The following is a 13,545-nucleotide window of genomic DNA, read 5'->3' as shown; positions in this document are numbered from 1 at the left end:
CAAAATGGGTGGAAGAAAAGTGAGTTTACAACACAATCATAACTCAATCTATCCTCTATTACAGTTATAGCTTTGTGATAGACTCAAAATAATTATTGTTTTCAGAGCATAGCCCAGAAATGACCTAATATGGAAAATTGTGGCATGTTTACAAGTTTGCTTTGATCAGCGCGGCGAAACACTTGGAATTAAAATTTTAAGATGGCAGAAAGTGCTAGGTTTGGAAAAATATCTTCCGCTGAAATAGAGAGATTGTTAGACAACGCCACGTCCAAGTCGACGGAAAAGTCTACAAAATTTGGCATAAAGCTGTTTGACGGTAGGCATCAGCGGGAAAAATTAAAACTATAAGCATAAATATTCATAACAAATACAGCAAAAAAACTATTAATTCAAACGACATTTTTAACCTAATTTCAGAATGGCGTGCCAGTCCTAGTGGAGCAAGGTTTGCGAAACCGATCGAAGAAATGTCGAAGGAGGAATTGAATACATGCTTAAAATATTTTTATACCTCAGCGAGGAAGCAAGATGGTTCGTATTACAAGGCTTCTTCACTCAAAACCATTCGAGCCGCTATCGATCGCTATTTGCGTTCACCACCACGCTGTAAACAGTTTTCAATCGTCTCCGATGCTGCTTTTATAGAGGCCAACAGGGTGCTATTTGCCTTCATAAAAGACCTCAAGATGTCTGGTAAAATAGAGGGTGTCGTGCACAAAAAGGCAATTGCCAAAGAACAACTTCAAAAGCTCTTCGACAGTGAACAACTAGGACCAGCTAATAGCCAAGACCCGGCTCAGCTACAAAGAACTGTGTGGTTTTATATCGGACTGTACTTTGGACGGCGAGGTCGGGAAAATCAACGTGACCTGAAATCCGGAATGCTTGTATTGAGAAAAATGCCTCATGGAGTGGAATACTTCGAACTCAACAGGCAAATCTCTGCTGCTTCGCTGACATCGATAACTGATGCGAAGGATGAATCTGACGCAAAAGTAATGTTTTCTGTGGTGGGTTCTTCAAGATGCCCGGTGATGACGATCAAAAACTATTTATCTCATCTCAATCCTACTTCAGATGTTCTTTTTCAAAGACCAAGAGATATCAGAAGTTTAAAATTCAGGGCGAGCGACAAGATTTGGTACGGTCCCGGACCGTTTGGTAAAAACACCCTTGATAAATTTATGACGGAAATGAGCCAGAGAGCAGGCATTCAACCACACCTGACCAAACAGTGCTTGAGGGCGACTGCTATTTCGCTTTTATCTGGCAGGTCTTGCACAAAACAGCACAGAGTCAAGACAGAAACAGAATGCATTCCGTCATCCCTTGAAGAACAACAGCTCACATCCGCCCTTCTAGAAAACTTCCTTGCAAGTGAAGCCCTGGGTGCTATAATCACTCCTCCTATGGGACCAAAAGTCATTGCTACAATTATTGAAATTGAGCAACAGCAGCAGGAGTCCAGACAAGGTACAATTTTTTTGGAAGTCCGAAAAATACCAATTGTGGTTCAGCAACTATAGACAGAAACTGATGATTCCTGAAACTCAAATAACTTCCGCGTGCCACATGATGACGAACACGAAAGCCATTTTCCTCTTTGGTGTCTGTTATACAACGTCAAAACTCAGAATTCGCCTTTCGCCCCGAAAATACGTCTTTTCAGACATGTTACATTTTCCACATTGGGTTTTTTATGTAAGATTCCCACCCATTAGTAGACATACCAGTATTTCGGTATCGCAACTGGAAAAATAAGGATTATTCGAAGAGTAAATTTGGTCTAATTATACCATTTTGTAAAATGTCGTGTTCGAAGAACACAATCCTAATTTCGTGTTGGTTGCTCTCTGTCAATCATGAAAAAAAATTGAAAACTTTTTGGAGTCATGGACTGCCGTATAGCCCTCCCTTTTGCGTTTTTTAGGTGTTGATTTCCGCCGAAAATTCAGGGGGCATCTGTCACGTATTTCTGGCCTCGTTTTCATGAAGAAAAACCTTCGAACGCGTCTCTACTATCTCCGATTACTGCTGGTCAGAGTCTAAGTGGGGCATGCATGGCTTTGATGGTTCTTTAAAAAATAGAGTCTTGACGAATGCGCTTTTCACAGGGGAAGAATGAAAAAACTAGAAGCAGTAGTGAGACTACCACGGCAAGTATGTTAGCCGAATGGTAGCCGCGAAAAAAAGGCGCCAAAATATAAACCTGTGTCCAGGCTCTCGCCCAGCTCTTGGTATCAACTTTTTTGCTCGTTTCCAGGCTACCAAAATTACGTCTATTCTAGCTTTGAAGAGTCGGAATGAACGGAAACCGTCGTTGCCATTAGCAAGAGCACACATTCAAACCTCATTTACGAGTTTGCTTTTTATTTTTACCTTTTAGTTGATAAGGCGCTGAACAGGAGACATTCAACAGACTTGCATGAGTAGATCTCCTGCTAATCTTTAAATGAAAAAATAACAATGCCCCCTTTTAAAGTTTTAACTAACATACCTACAACTTGCGACCTACCAGCCGCTCTTTCATTGTGCTTAATGTGGTTTTACAACACCCTCATATAATTCCGAGTGTCCTAGTCACGTGACCGATGTCGTCACCATAGTAACAATGCTATGAAAGATACTTCAAATAAACATTTACACACACGCAAATTTATGTTGCAATGCACCTTAAACTCACGAAGATATGCTTCTCGACCTAGTCCCCCAGATTTTCAGTTTTAGTGTCATTTGTTCATAGCCGTTAATGCCCATTTCTATATAGTTCACTTCAATCTTTTTTTGAATACATTGATCATTTTTGGTTAAATCTCAGTTCTTATGGACAAATGGAACCATAAAGTGATGGCTGCATCCAAGGCATGCAAAGTTTTATGGTTGTACGTTGACCTTTTTATTCGCCGTGCTTTAAAGGCTGGTGTCGTAGGCTTGTCGTCAACATATCGAACACTGAACAAAGTCGTACTCAACTCAAGCCACGCCCTCGAAACGAGATATTTGAGGTGGGTCTTTATTCTTTCTATAAGGAGATCACGGAAAAGTCTCTTTCCCAGGTCTCGTGGCGCTCCTCGAGTGACCCGAGTTTCATGTCGGAGGCTTGGGACTCAATTTGATCGTCCTGGGCGTCTTCTCGATTAGGTCAGTGGGTGACGTCACATTCGATGGTGCGTCGAGAAGGCTGGAGACGAGGATGGTATGCAGTTTCTCCTTGTTCTTTGAAGGAGCTAAAGTTTTGAGTTTGTTACGACGGTAAGGGTTACTCTGCATGCAGCTTTAACTGGTAAATTGTCCTTCTGTGAGCAACCTGGCAGTTAATTATTTCCATATTTTAAGGCAATTTTTGTTTGAATTGCCTCCTTTCGCTGCCGTGCTGGGCCAAGCTGCATAAAGCGGGAGTTTCCTGCAGCCATTCTCTGCTTTCAGAAAGACTTTCGAGTGCTATATTGGATCAGTCGAATGAAGACAGTTTACTGAGGACAGGGAACACACTGAAAAGTGTCAGAGAAAATCGTTCAAAAAAAGGAAACTTCCACTTATCTAAAGATGCTTTATGCAACTGGGCCGTGGCCCCATTTGTTCAAAGAGCGGATAACTTTATCCAATGGATAAAATGTACTCCAACCAATACACTTTATCCGCTAGATAAAGTTATTCGCTCTTTGAACAACAGGAGCTGATCTGTTCTCCAAAATGTATTGTTAAGTTAAAAATTTAATCCAAACAGATCAAATGGTCTTAAGGTACACAAAAATCCCTTTCAAACGCCATAAAGCAATCTTGGAAAACAGAAAATGGCACTTGACTAATGTACAGGGCCCGTTTGTTCGAAAGCCGATTAACGCTAATCCCCGATTAAGAGTTAACTGAGGTTTTCATCTCGCTCCTTAAAAATGCTTTTAAAGGCTCATTTTATGCCAATGGTATAGGAAAGTCCAAGTCAAAACTGAGAGACAAAAATCTTTTGGAAGCATCCTTACTGATTAGCAATAAAACTCCAATCAAAGTTCACGTTAACCCGTGCCAGGATTAGCTTACTGGAGCTTTGAACAACCCGGCCCAGACCGTCATGCTGTACATTAACATCCCACAACGGAATACAGGTGTTTTCTTGTGGCCTTTGGATCTCCCACTTGCGCGGTGATTAGTTACAAGCCGTTAGGCTCAAACCATAAACTCGTCGACTTACTTCACCAGTGTAAGCGGTCAACGCTTTATTTACATGTTCTTCGGAGACGTGTTCTGCTCATCTGCTGTGCAGTTGTTTTTCTCTTGTTTCGAAGACCTGCTTTTCAAAGACGAAAAACGCGTCGTCGAGAGTGAACTGAGTTGTTGTCTGTCGATTTCTGCTTTGCTAACTTGATGCCATCTACTTGATACATTATAAAATGTCAAGTGGAAGAGATTCTTGAAGGCGGTCTTAAATTGCTTGTTCATCTGGCTATAGATGATCGGGTTGAGAACGGAGTTGAAGTAGTGGAGCCCCTTAGCAACCATGACCGCTTCTGCATCTATTGCGCATGTCCTGAAATTAAATGGAAAGTAGCTCCTTTGTTAAATGTTTCGTATTGTTTAAGGCCAAGTAATACGGGTAACATTTTCTTGCAACTAGTTTTTTCTCCCATTTGTTTGCGTCAAGTTGTGCGAAAATATTGCCCAAACAATAATAACAACAAACATTTCTTTTCTAACTTCGACTGAATACCTGAGCGCTTTCTTTTTGCCGTCTCCGATTAATAAATTTGAGGTGGAAAAGCTGGGATTGAGATTTGTGATTCCTTCCGTATAATCAAGAGCTAAATTTTCTTTGTCAGGTGGATGTTTGTGACTGGTTTAAATTGATCACGTGAATTGTCACTGCTCATCAATAAATTGACCCACGTAACGGTATAGTACTCAATCGAAAGACAAACGATTAAACTCAGCTATCAAGTCCTTTAATGTTGTTGTGTTATTATAAATAGTGGAGCAACTTGCAGTCATTCTTCATTCTGTCGAAGTTCTCATTAACAGAAACAAGCTATATTTATTTATGCTTGACCACCCCAAATGCGATAAAAAAAGTTCGAGGACATATTTAAAAACGTGCACTGAATTTTCAATACTCTCACGTAAGCGCGATTGTCTTCTGACTGTTGAATTGTTTGGAATGCTAACTGGTTTTCTTAACTATCTGATGAAGGATTCGGCCTTTTATGAAACCTGTGATGAACTTAATAACAAAATAACTCACTTGCACAATGCATTAAAAATGTTAAGAAAGAAGAACGGAGACCAGCAGAGCACAAATGCCCCCATCACCACCCCAAGAGTCTTGGCAGCCTTCAGTTCTTTAGGGAGACAGAATCTCTTGGTCTTCTCACCAATCTTGAGCACCATTTTCTTGGCCTGCGTGCGAGAAACCCTGAAGATCATCAGATATACATAACTCATGACCAACACAGGCGCCGCAAAACAGAGCGAGAATGCTACCAACTGGTAAACCCTGGATGATTTTCCCCAAAGCACTACTTTAATGACCGTCATGATAAGCGCGAAAAGCCACGCGGCAAAAATAGCGACGCGCGTTTTTCTTTTGGTTACGATACTGTGGTACGTCAGGGGGCTTGAAATGCAGATGTAGCGTTCAATGCTGATGAGAAAAAGATGTGAAATGGACGCAACGCTGCACAAAATGTCCATGGACTGCCAGATTTTCATCAGCCACAATGAAAACTTCCATTGCGGTCCTGCAGCAAAAAGAAAAACAAAGCAAAACATAATAAAACAAGGTTTATATTAATGTCGACAGCCTGGTATAGCAGCCTAACCAGCTTTCTTACAAGGTGGTTATAACTTGTTTTAAATCTGTCAGTGGATAAGATACTGAAGTGTATTACCACTTAAATGAAGGTCATTGAGCATTATGCTTCTGTGAAGCGCTGGTGTTCAAATCCCGTCAAGATCAAAGATTTTTCTCTGACCTCGGCAAACCCCCGTGACTGAGGTGAATCTAACCGGCGTTTTGAATCTATGGATGACATCTTAAGGGCACGGACACTCAATTAAAATTAGTTATTGAGCATGTGTTACTTTGGCGCTGTTTTATGGAATTAGGACATTTTATCCAGGGTTTAGTCCGATTTGTGCACTATTTGAATAACACTGAATTGAAGAAATTAAAATACAACACCTGTCAACAAATATGCCACCCAGACTGGCATGGAAAATACTGCTACAAGGATGTCTGTCACCGCCAGCGATATCACAAAATGATTGGTCACATTTCGCAGCTTTCGGAAAGCAACAAATGCACGGATGACGAGGAAGTTACCAAGAAGAGTGAGAATGATGATGATGATCAGAACAAAGGTGGAAACGAATCTGAGTGCAAAGTTAAATTCTTTTTCTGTGGTCGCGGGTGATGTTGTGCTGTTTAAAAGCTTGGTTGGAGTAGTGGAATTCTCAGTCGCCATTCGGTCTGCTTAGACGCGAATAGTAACAGCTACCTGACCTGTAATAGATGAACGCAAGTGTCAGATAGTTAAATTGTATCAATCCCGACCCAGAGGAGAGCAAAACCTCTGAGAAGTGTTATGAGTAGCTCAGCCCTCACCATCGTTCAAGGGACTTCAGCAACCCACACCACAGGTATCTCCAAGCTTTACGGCGGAGAAAACACTATCCTATTTGTGGGTAAACTGCGAACAATTTTCCAATAACAATTACTGAACTGAATTCCTTTGCGTGTGTATTTTGTGTCTCGTGCGGTTTTGAGGTTTATATAACATTCCCCGAGGTAGGGTGTAGTACACGTGTCGTGAAGCCCAGAAAATTCAGCAATGAAAAACAAGCAGAATAAGCATAAGTGGAACTAAACCTTCCTGGAATCACTTTGAATCAACCCCCAAACCACACAAGGCACATTGAATTGTCAAACACATGTACACAAGTAAAGGAGTTGCTCGTTGCTAATCGTTCGTAGTTTCACCTACAAATAGGAAACGTTTTATTCCAGGGAGCAGAGTGCTCATATACTCTTAGGGTCTTTCAGCTAATCTCGTGTGCTCTCCAAGAACGTGGATCCGAGCTTCAGACCAAACAAAACTGTGAGAAAATAGTTATTACTTCACTTACTGCTTGGATGGAACACCGGTCGGTTTGTTCATAGTGCTCTATTTTCAGTCAGCCGTATGATAGCCGAACCGCCATTTTATACAAGCGAATTAAATTTATGGCGATAACAAAATTACCCGGAGGCAAGTTATCCATCCAACTCTTCCGGCTCCTTCAGTAGTTTCAGTTTCCCAATATGATTTCATGCACTTTCTGTTACAATTTCCGCCAGATGGCCGCGGGCTTACCAGCGCACGATGACTGTGAATAGGGTTGTCCACATTATGCTCACAAATTTCACTATTATGCTAATTCTTTATGCTCAAAAATCTTACTATTATGCTCAAAAAGTTCCACTTTTATGCTCAGAATTTTTCCCCCGGATCACTCATTTTTTTACCTAAAATAAAATACGATCGCTTGATATGCTTATATGGAGGATTATATAGACAACATATAGTGTAAGTATTCCCTTCAGGTGATCATCTTTAGTTCACTGAAGCATGATGGAGGCTGCAATATAGTCCCCCATAGCACATGCTTGGTTGTTTTTCTTACGCTAACTGTGAACCAGGCTTATAATTATTAAGGTTGCTTGAGTTACTTTTTCCTTGGACGTTTTCAGAAATACTTTTAGGTCTTAAAAGAAGTGCACATGCCATATTTTAACAAGAGAGCTACGATCTCGGCATAACTTCCTCAGAGACCTTTACATTTTAGGATAATAAAAAAAAAGCCTCGTACAAGGAATACACATGCTTACCAAACAAAGCAAACATTACAAGTTCTGCGCCATTTTGCGCTAAAATTGGGAAAGATTTTTATGTAGCCTGTGGGGTCTTTTTTTTGGTATTTTGCTGACAAGGTATAACGGCCGTTAAATGATGCGCCTTATCCTCTTACCCACGCAGAATTTATTCGGAAAATGATATCAGTACAAAAACAATTTTAAAATTCAAATTGGTGTTTACAGTTATCTATGACAGAAAGGCTGATTTATCTGTAAGTTAATCGCATAAATATTTATAAATCATTGGATTTGACAGATCGATTTTGAATTATTGCGATCATATCATGGCCATAGCTCAATTCTGACGGATCTTTCGGAAAATTTATATTATGTCACCATATTTATGCCGTAAAATACTGATTATAGTGAAATCGGAAGATTTCACAGATATCAGAGGAAAATTGATATGGATTACTTTAACACGGTTAGTATAAAGAAAATCGATTTCCTAAGAGTTTTTTAGTTACATTCGTCCGAGTAAAATATAACGTGTCATTTACATGTAACTTACGTCAATATCAGATAAGAAGACTGATTTTTCAGGCGTTAATTAATTTCTCAGTTCTGCTAAACGTTAATGGCACGGAAGTATGCTTTTAGTGACATAAACTGACCAACAAAATTGAAATGCTGCATTTTCCTGACAAAATGGCAATTTAACTATTTTGGGGGCTCAAACAAGAATTGTATTGGGAAATCATAAGCATACTTGGTAACGAAAGCTGAAAAGAAAGTAATTACATGTATCTAAGAAATTGAGTTTTAAAACCATAAAGCGTATTTACTGGCAAATATATTGTTGCCGACAAGGTTTTATTTGTTTTCTAAAAAGGATAAATGATCATGATACGAGGGAGATAAATTGACATTAATGGCGGTGTTGCTTTGAAAATTATTTCTGTTTTGATTGATGCAAACATGTCGGACCGCTTATCATAAGATGTATTGTGCTCTTCGTCACTTGCTTTTACAAAAAAAAAAAAAAGAAAAAACGTTCCGTGAAATTCTGCTATCCGTAAAAAAGCAAACATTTGTGGCAAAAGACACTAGGCAAGATCGCGTCGAGTTTGCTTATCTTATTTACCCCCTTCCCCGATGTGATAAGTCTAGTAGGCTACCATCGCAACGGGAGTTTCAAACTAAGTTTGCCGAGCTTTTGCATCTGCTTTGGTTAAATTGTTAAGCGCAAAATCACCCTTCCTAGAACCGTTTTATAAAGCTTAACTTAACCATAAAGTTGCGGTGGTCTATGATATTATATTTTTCGGACCAAATTTCCCTTCATGTTTGCTATCGATCGAGTACATCACTGCTAGAAATTTGTTTTTGACGGGAAACTATCCAACGCTGAACTTCCCCTGTCAGACAGAATAAAAACGTTTCCATAATATACTTAAAAAATAGGTTTAATAAATAACGTATTTTTACTGACCTAGTTGATGTGGGGAGAATCCGTCGCGATTTTCGTTGCACGGAACTAATTAACTACTTTCCACTCCGTCCCAGCTAAGTATAATTCGCAATCGAAAGCAAGAATACTTTTTATACAAGATTTGAGGTGAACGATCTGCTGTTGTTGATTCATCATATTCATCCGAACTAAATCCGTTGTCCAAACTGTCTAATTATAAATGCACAATTAACGGAACCAACGTGGATTCGCTCGTTTTACGGAAATTAAAGGCGTCGAAAGTTGATTTTTCAACAGCTGTTGTTTGCTTAAACAGAGAAATGTCTCATAGGAGATTTAGTATTGGCTACTAAGTGAACAATGCTATACGTTTTCTTTGGCTCGTTTGCGTAATAAGAGTATTAACGGAACCGTCCAGATTGTGCGCACTTACTGCTAGGCTTTTCTCATTTAAACGCAGCTGAAGTTGTCATGTCATTTTAAAAACGCTAGCTGACAAAAAATCTCATCTGGATTGTCACCATCCCCTGTTCATATTTTATCGAGTCTGTTGTTGTAAAATTTCCTAGTTTAGCAAATAATGATAGATATCAATCTTCGAATTTGGAAATTAAACCGATGATTTCTTCCTCAGGGAAATGGACTTATTTGACATTTATTTATATGTTAGTTTTTTCTCTTGCAGTATTTGTCAGTTTCTGCAGTTTAATAGTAAAGTTACTGCTTTACTGCTGTTTATTGACAGAATTGACGGATTCTAATGTTTCGGTTTTGCCTCGACATGAACACAATAAACATAAAAACTGCACCTGTAAACTTAAGAGCCTGTTTATATGAGTCATCTCGTCCCGGGAAGAGTTTCCTATTGAGTGTCCTGATATTGCTTCTTAAGCTCTGGTCAAACGGCGCATGATAATCGATGATAGTTGATGATAGTCAAAACTATCATCCACTATTATCAACTATCAAGCAGGTGGTCAAACGGCTCAAAGAAACTCGTGATCAGGTTGACGATAGTTTACCGTGAGCCTCTAGTGTAAGGCACCTGCCGAGTGTCAACATCGCAAACAAAACTTCGCAGGGATGAATTTTTCGTGGTGAAAGAAAGCAGCTGCCTGCTTCGTTTTCCTTCAGTTGTTGGAAGAAGTAACTGAAAATTAATCTTGAGAGCGCTGGTGGAGAAAACAGCTGACCAAAGAACTATCATCAACTATCATGCGCGTGGTCAAACGGGAAAAACTATCATCAACTATCATGAAGAATTTGAACACTCTCAAAGTGAATGATAGTTGATGATAGCGCATGATAGCTGGTGGTCAAACGAGCGCGCGTGCTTATCTATCATCGACTATCATGAAGACTTTGTACACGCTCAAAGTGAATGATAGTTGATGATAGTTGATGTTATACAATGAACTGTGTAAAACTCGCGTTTTGATTTGTCTAGAGGAGTGTGTGATTAGAGTATAGACGCACGATTGACGTCATCGAGTGGTGCGACCGGCGCACGTGATCAGAGTCTAGAGTCCAGCCAGAGTGGCTGGTCAACAAAGTTTTGCAAACTGTTTTTGCGAGTAGCGGACAAACACAGGCAAATTTTCGCAGGAAAGGAAAACTGCCCAATAAAAAACTGGACAAAGACCGTTGAGAGTGACCTCAACCAGGATAAAAAAGCTAGAACTTTGTTGTGACGTGAAAAGGAAGCAAATATTTGTCGAAATATGTCGCCGATAGAAATCCGGTAATGGCAAGTAATCGATTACAAATCGCAGTGAAGCGACTAACATGCTGTAATATTTTGGGGTCAGGATTTCCTTCTGAAATAAAGGTTAGTTTTGAAAATATTGTTAGTGAAATTCTTTCGGCGGGAGTATACTCTTTAGAAGATCACAATTGCATATGTGTTGTAGTCTAAAACTGAGTTTGTGACCCGGCTCAGGCAACGCGATGCTCGCTCACGAAATGTGTTGAAATGTCTTGGTTATTGTATAAAACAAATAGATTCCATTTTGCCGTGGGTCTGTACTCTGATAACGCACAGAGGACGCCAAAACGTGGTGAGAACATCAGTCACACTACTCGCCTGCGGCTCGTAGCGTACTTCTTTGTTCTCACCACGTTTTGACGTCATCTGTGCGTTATCAGAGTACAGACGCACGGCAAAATGGAATCTATTTGTTAAATAGCGCATGATAGCTGGTAGTCAAACGAGCGCGCGTGCTTTAACTATCATCGACTATCATCAATTATTAAATTCTCAGCCTCGGATATTGCATTTCTAGCGTTCTGATTGGTTCACTAAATCCCGGTTATCAGCTCATATACCGTAGTTTGACCTTATATGGAAAACTATTGCCCGAGGTGTCGCTAAGCTAAAGACTTTTTTCGGCGGGAAGCGAAAGATTCTTCGGAAAAATGGAGAAAAATAAAAGAAAAGAAATACCAGACAATGACAACAATAAAGGCCAAAAAGTTCGGCATGACACTATTTAATGGTACGTATCTCCGAAGTTTCCTTTAAAATCAGAAAAATTGCACGATTTTACGATTACATAACAACAACAACAACAACAACAACAACAACAATAACAACCGGATACCTTCACAAATTTCAGGACGACCTGCAAATCCTGGCGGTAAGAGGTTAAAACCGATCGAAGAAATTTCTCAAGAAGATCTTAATGCCTGCCTTTCCGTTTCTACGCATTTAAAGTTCATCCATGAAATCCGTACAAGCGGCGGCCATAATGTTCGTTTCCGTAGCTCGGCACCACTCAGCAAAACATTTCCACAAATGTGCACAGTTCTTACTCTTCTCGATAAGCTTGAAGTTTAAAAACTTGCACTGAATGCTTGTCTCAGTGAGGTTGTGCCTTGTGCACTTAGACTCGGCTTGCCTTAAGTGTTTTAAAACGTCTTCGAGGAATTCAGTTCAGCATAAAATAAGCCGTCCTTGATACCTTCCTTCGCTCGGCACCACCGCACCACACAGCAAAACATTTGCTCAAATGTGCTCGACTATTACGCTTCTCGATTGGCTGGAACTTCAAAGGCACTTGAATGCTTGTCTCAGAAAGGTTGTTACTCGTACACCTGAACGTATCTTGAATTTGAGAATTTTTTAGATAAAACTAGTGAGCAGCACGTCTGCGAACTCTTACAGTTGTAAAACGATTTATTTTCTCCTACGCGTTTCGTGTGACTAACGCACACTTCGTCAGGGAGTTTAACAATACAACATAAATGACATGTCTATATACCTACATAAAAGACTAAAATAAATTTTACATTACGTAATACCGCACCTACGCTAGCGGATTTACATGTAGGAAACAGGCGAAAAGTTTGGAGCCCACAGTTTTACCTAAAATTGCATGGTTAGCGCTAACCATTGTTAAGAGGTATTAAAACCTATAGGTTTTATGGTATTTAACCCGGGTTAGCGCTAACCATGCTTCGAGCAAGTGGGCCCTGAACGTATCTTGAATTTTAGATGTCCGGCTTTGTCCGATTTACTTCGCTTTCGATTTTTCATTCAACTCCGTTCGCAATGAGCTGCGCGTGTCATGTGATCATTAAGTTTCGCGCGCTTTGATCGCAATTTGTCTCAACATCCGGTCGTTTTAATTTAATAGAAAATTTTACTTAAAATAAAATTCTTAAAACTTCAACATCAATAACCAAACGGGGAGAATTTAATAAAACAATTATTCCATTCGCGCTTGTTGGATATGAGATTGGTTATAGCCAACTCGGCGCTTCGCGCCTCGTTGGCTATTTACCATCTCATATCCAACAAGCGCGAATGGAATAATTGTTAATTATAACCCACCCATCAATTTTCGCGTGATTTTATTGGCTACTTTACGTCACGTGGTGCAAATTCACAGGACGGTTATCACCCAATAACTCCCGCCTGCTTCGATATTTGCCCTCCTATTTTTTCCATTGAAAAGAAACAAAGCCAGCGGAAAAAAGCCAGCTCAAGAGTTTCACCTTTTCATCTTTGTTATTTTACATGGAAGAAAAACAAAGTCGTTTTGTAGATGTCCAATCATGTTTACAGCAAAAGCTGGTCACAAATGCTGTCCCGGAAAGTACAAAAAAGTCAACAAAACATGCTGTCAACGTCTTTGAAGGTGTAGAAAGTTACGAGTAGACTTTCAGATTTAGTCCTACGCAAACTGAGTCAGTTTGTCAAGTTTTGGTCCAATCACAGTAAAAATAAAGTTCCTGTAAACCAATC

At 39.8% G+C, this 13,545-nt stretch overlaps 2 protein-coding genes across 2 annotated transcripts; one reads left to right on the top strand and one right to left on the bottom strand.

Moving 5' to 3' along the window:
* Nucleotides 1-197: 197 nt before the first annotated feature.
* LOC146464802 (uncharacterized protein KIAA1958-like) lies at nucleotides 198-1,529 on the top strand. The gene is made up of 2 exons (XM_085129356.1): nucleotides 198-319; nucleotides 421-1,529. Exons 1-2 carry the CDS (start codon nucleotides 202-204, stop codon nucleotides 1,527-1,529), a joined length of 1,227 nt encoding a protein of 408 aa, XP_084985482.1. The 5' UTR covers nucleotides 198-201.
* A 1,839-nt stretch (nucleotides 1,530-3,368) lies between these two features.
* LOC146464801 (putative G-protein coupled receptor No18) lies at nucleotides 3,369-10,074 on the bottom strand. Its single transcript, XM_085129357.1, has 5 exons — nucleotides 9,321-10,074; nucleotides 6,176-6,496; nucleotides 5,237-5,732; nucleotides 4,193-4,528; nucleotides 3,369-3,476 (listed from the first exon to the last, which is right to left on the bottom strand). The coding sequence occupies exons 2-4, from the start codon at nucleotides 6,456-6,458 to the stop codon at nucleotides 4,222-4,224; spliced, it is 1,086 nt and encodes a 361-aa protein (XP_084985483.1). The 5' UTR covers nucleotides 6,459-6,496; nucleotides 9,321-10,074; the 3' UTR covers nucleotides 3,369-3,476; nucleotides 4,193-4,221.
* Nucleotides 10,075-13,545: the final 3,471 nt, after the last annotated feature.

The sequence above is a fragment of the Pavona decussata genome, unplaced genomic scaffold, assembly GCF_977016875.1.
Source record: "Pavona decussata unplaced genomic scaffold, jaPavDecu1.1 SCAFFOLD_161, whole genome shotgun sequence".
Classification (NCBI taxonomy): Eukaryota; Metazoa; Cnidaria; class Anthozoa; order Scleractinia; family Agariciidae; genus Pavona; species Pavona decussata.
The sequence above is the reverse complement of the archived record's forward strand: the minus strand, read 5'-3'. Positions and strand labels throughout refer to the sequence as shown.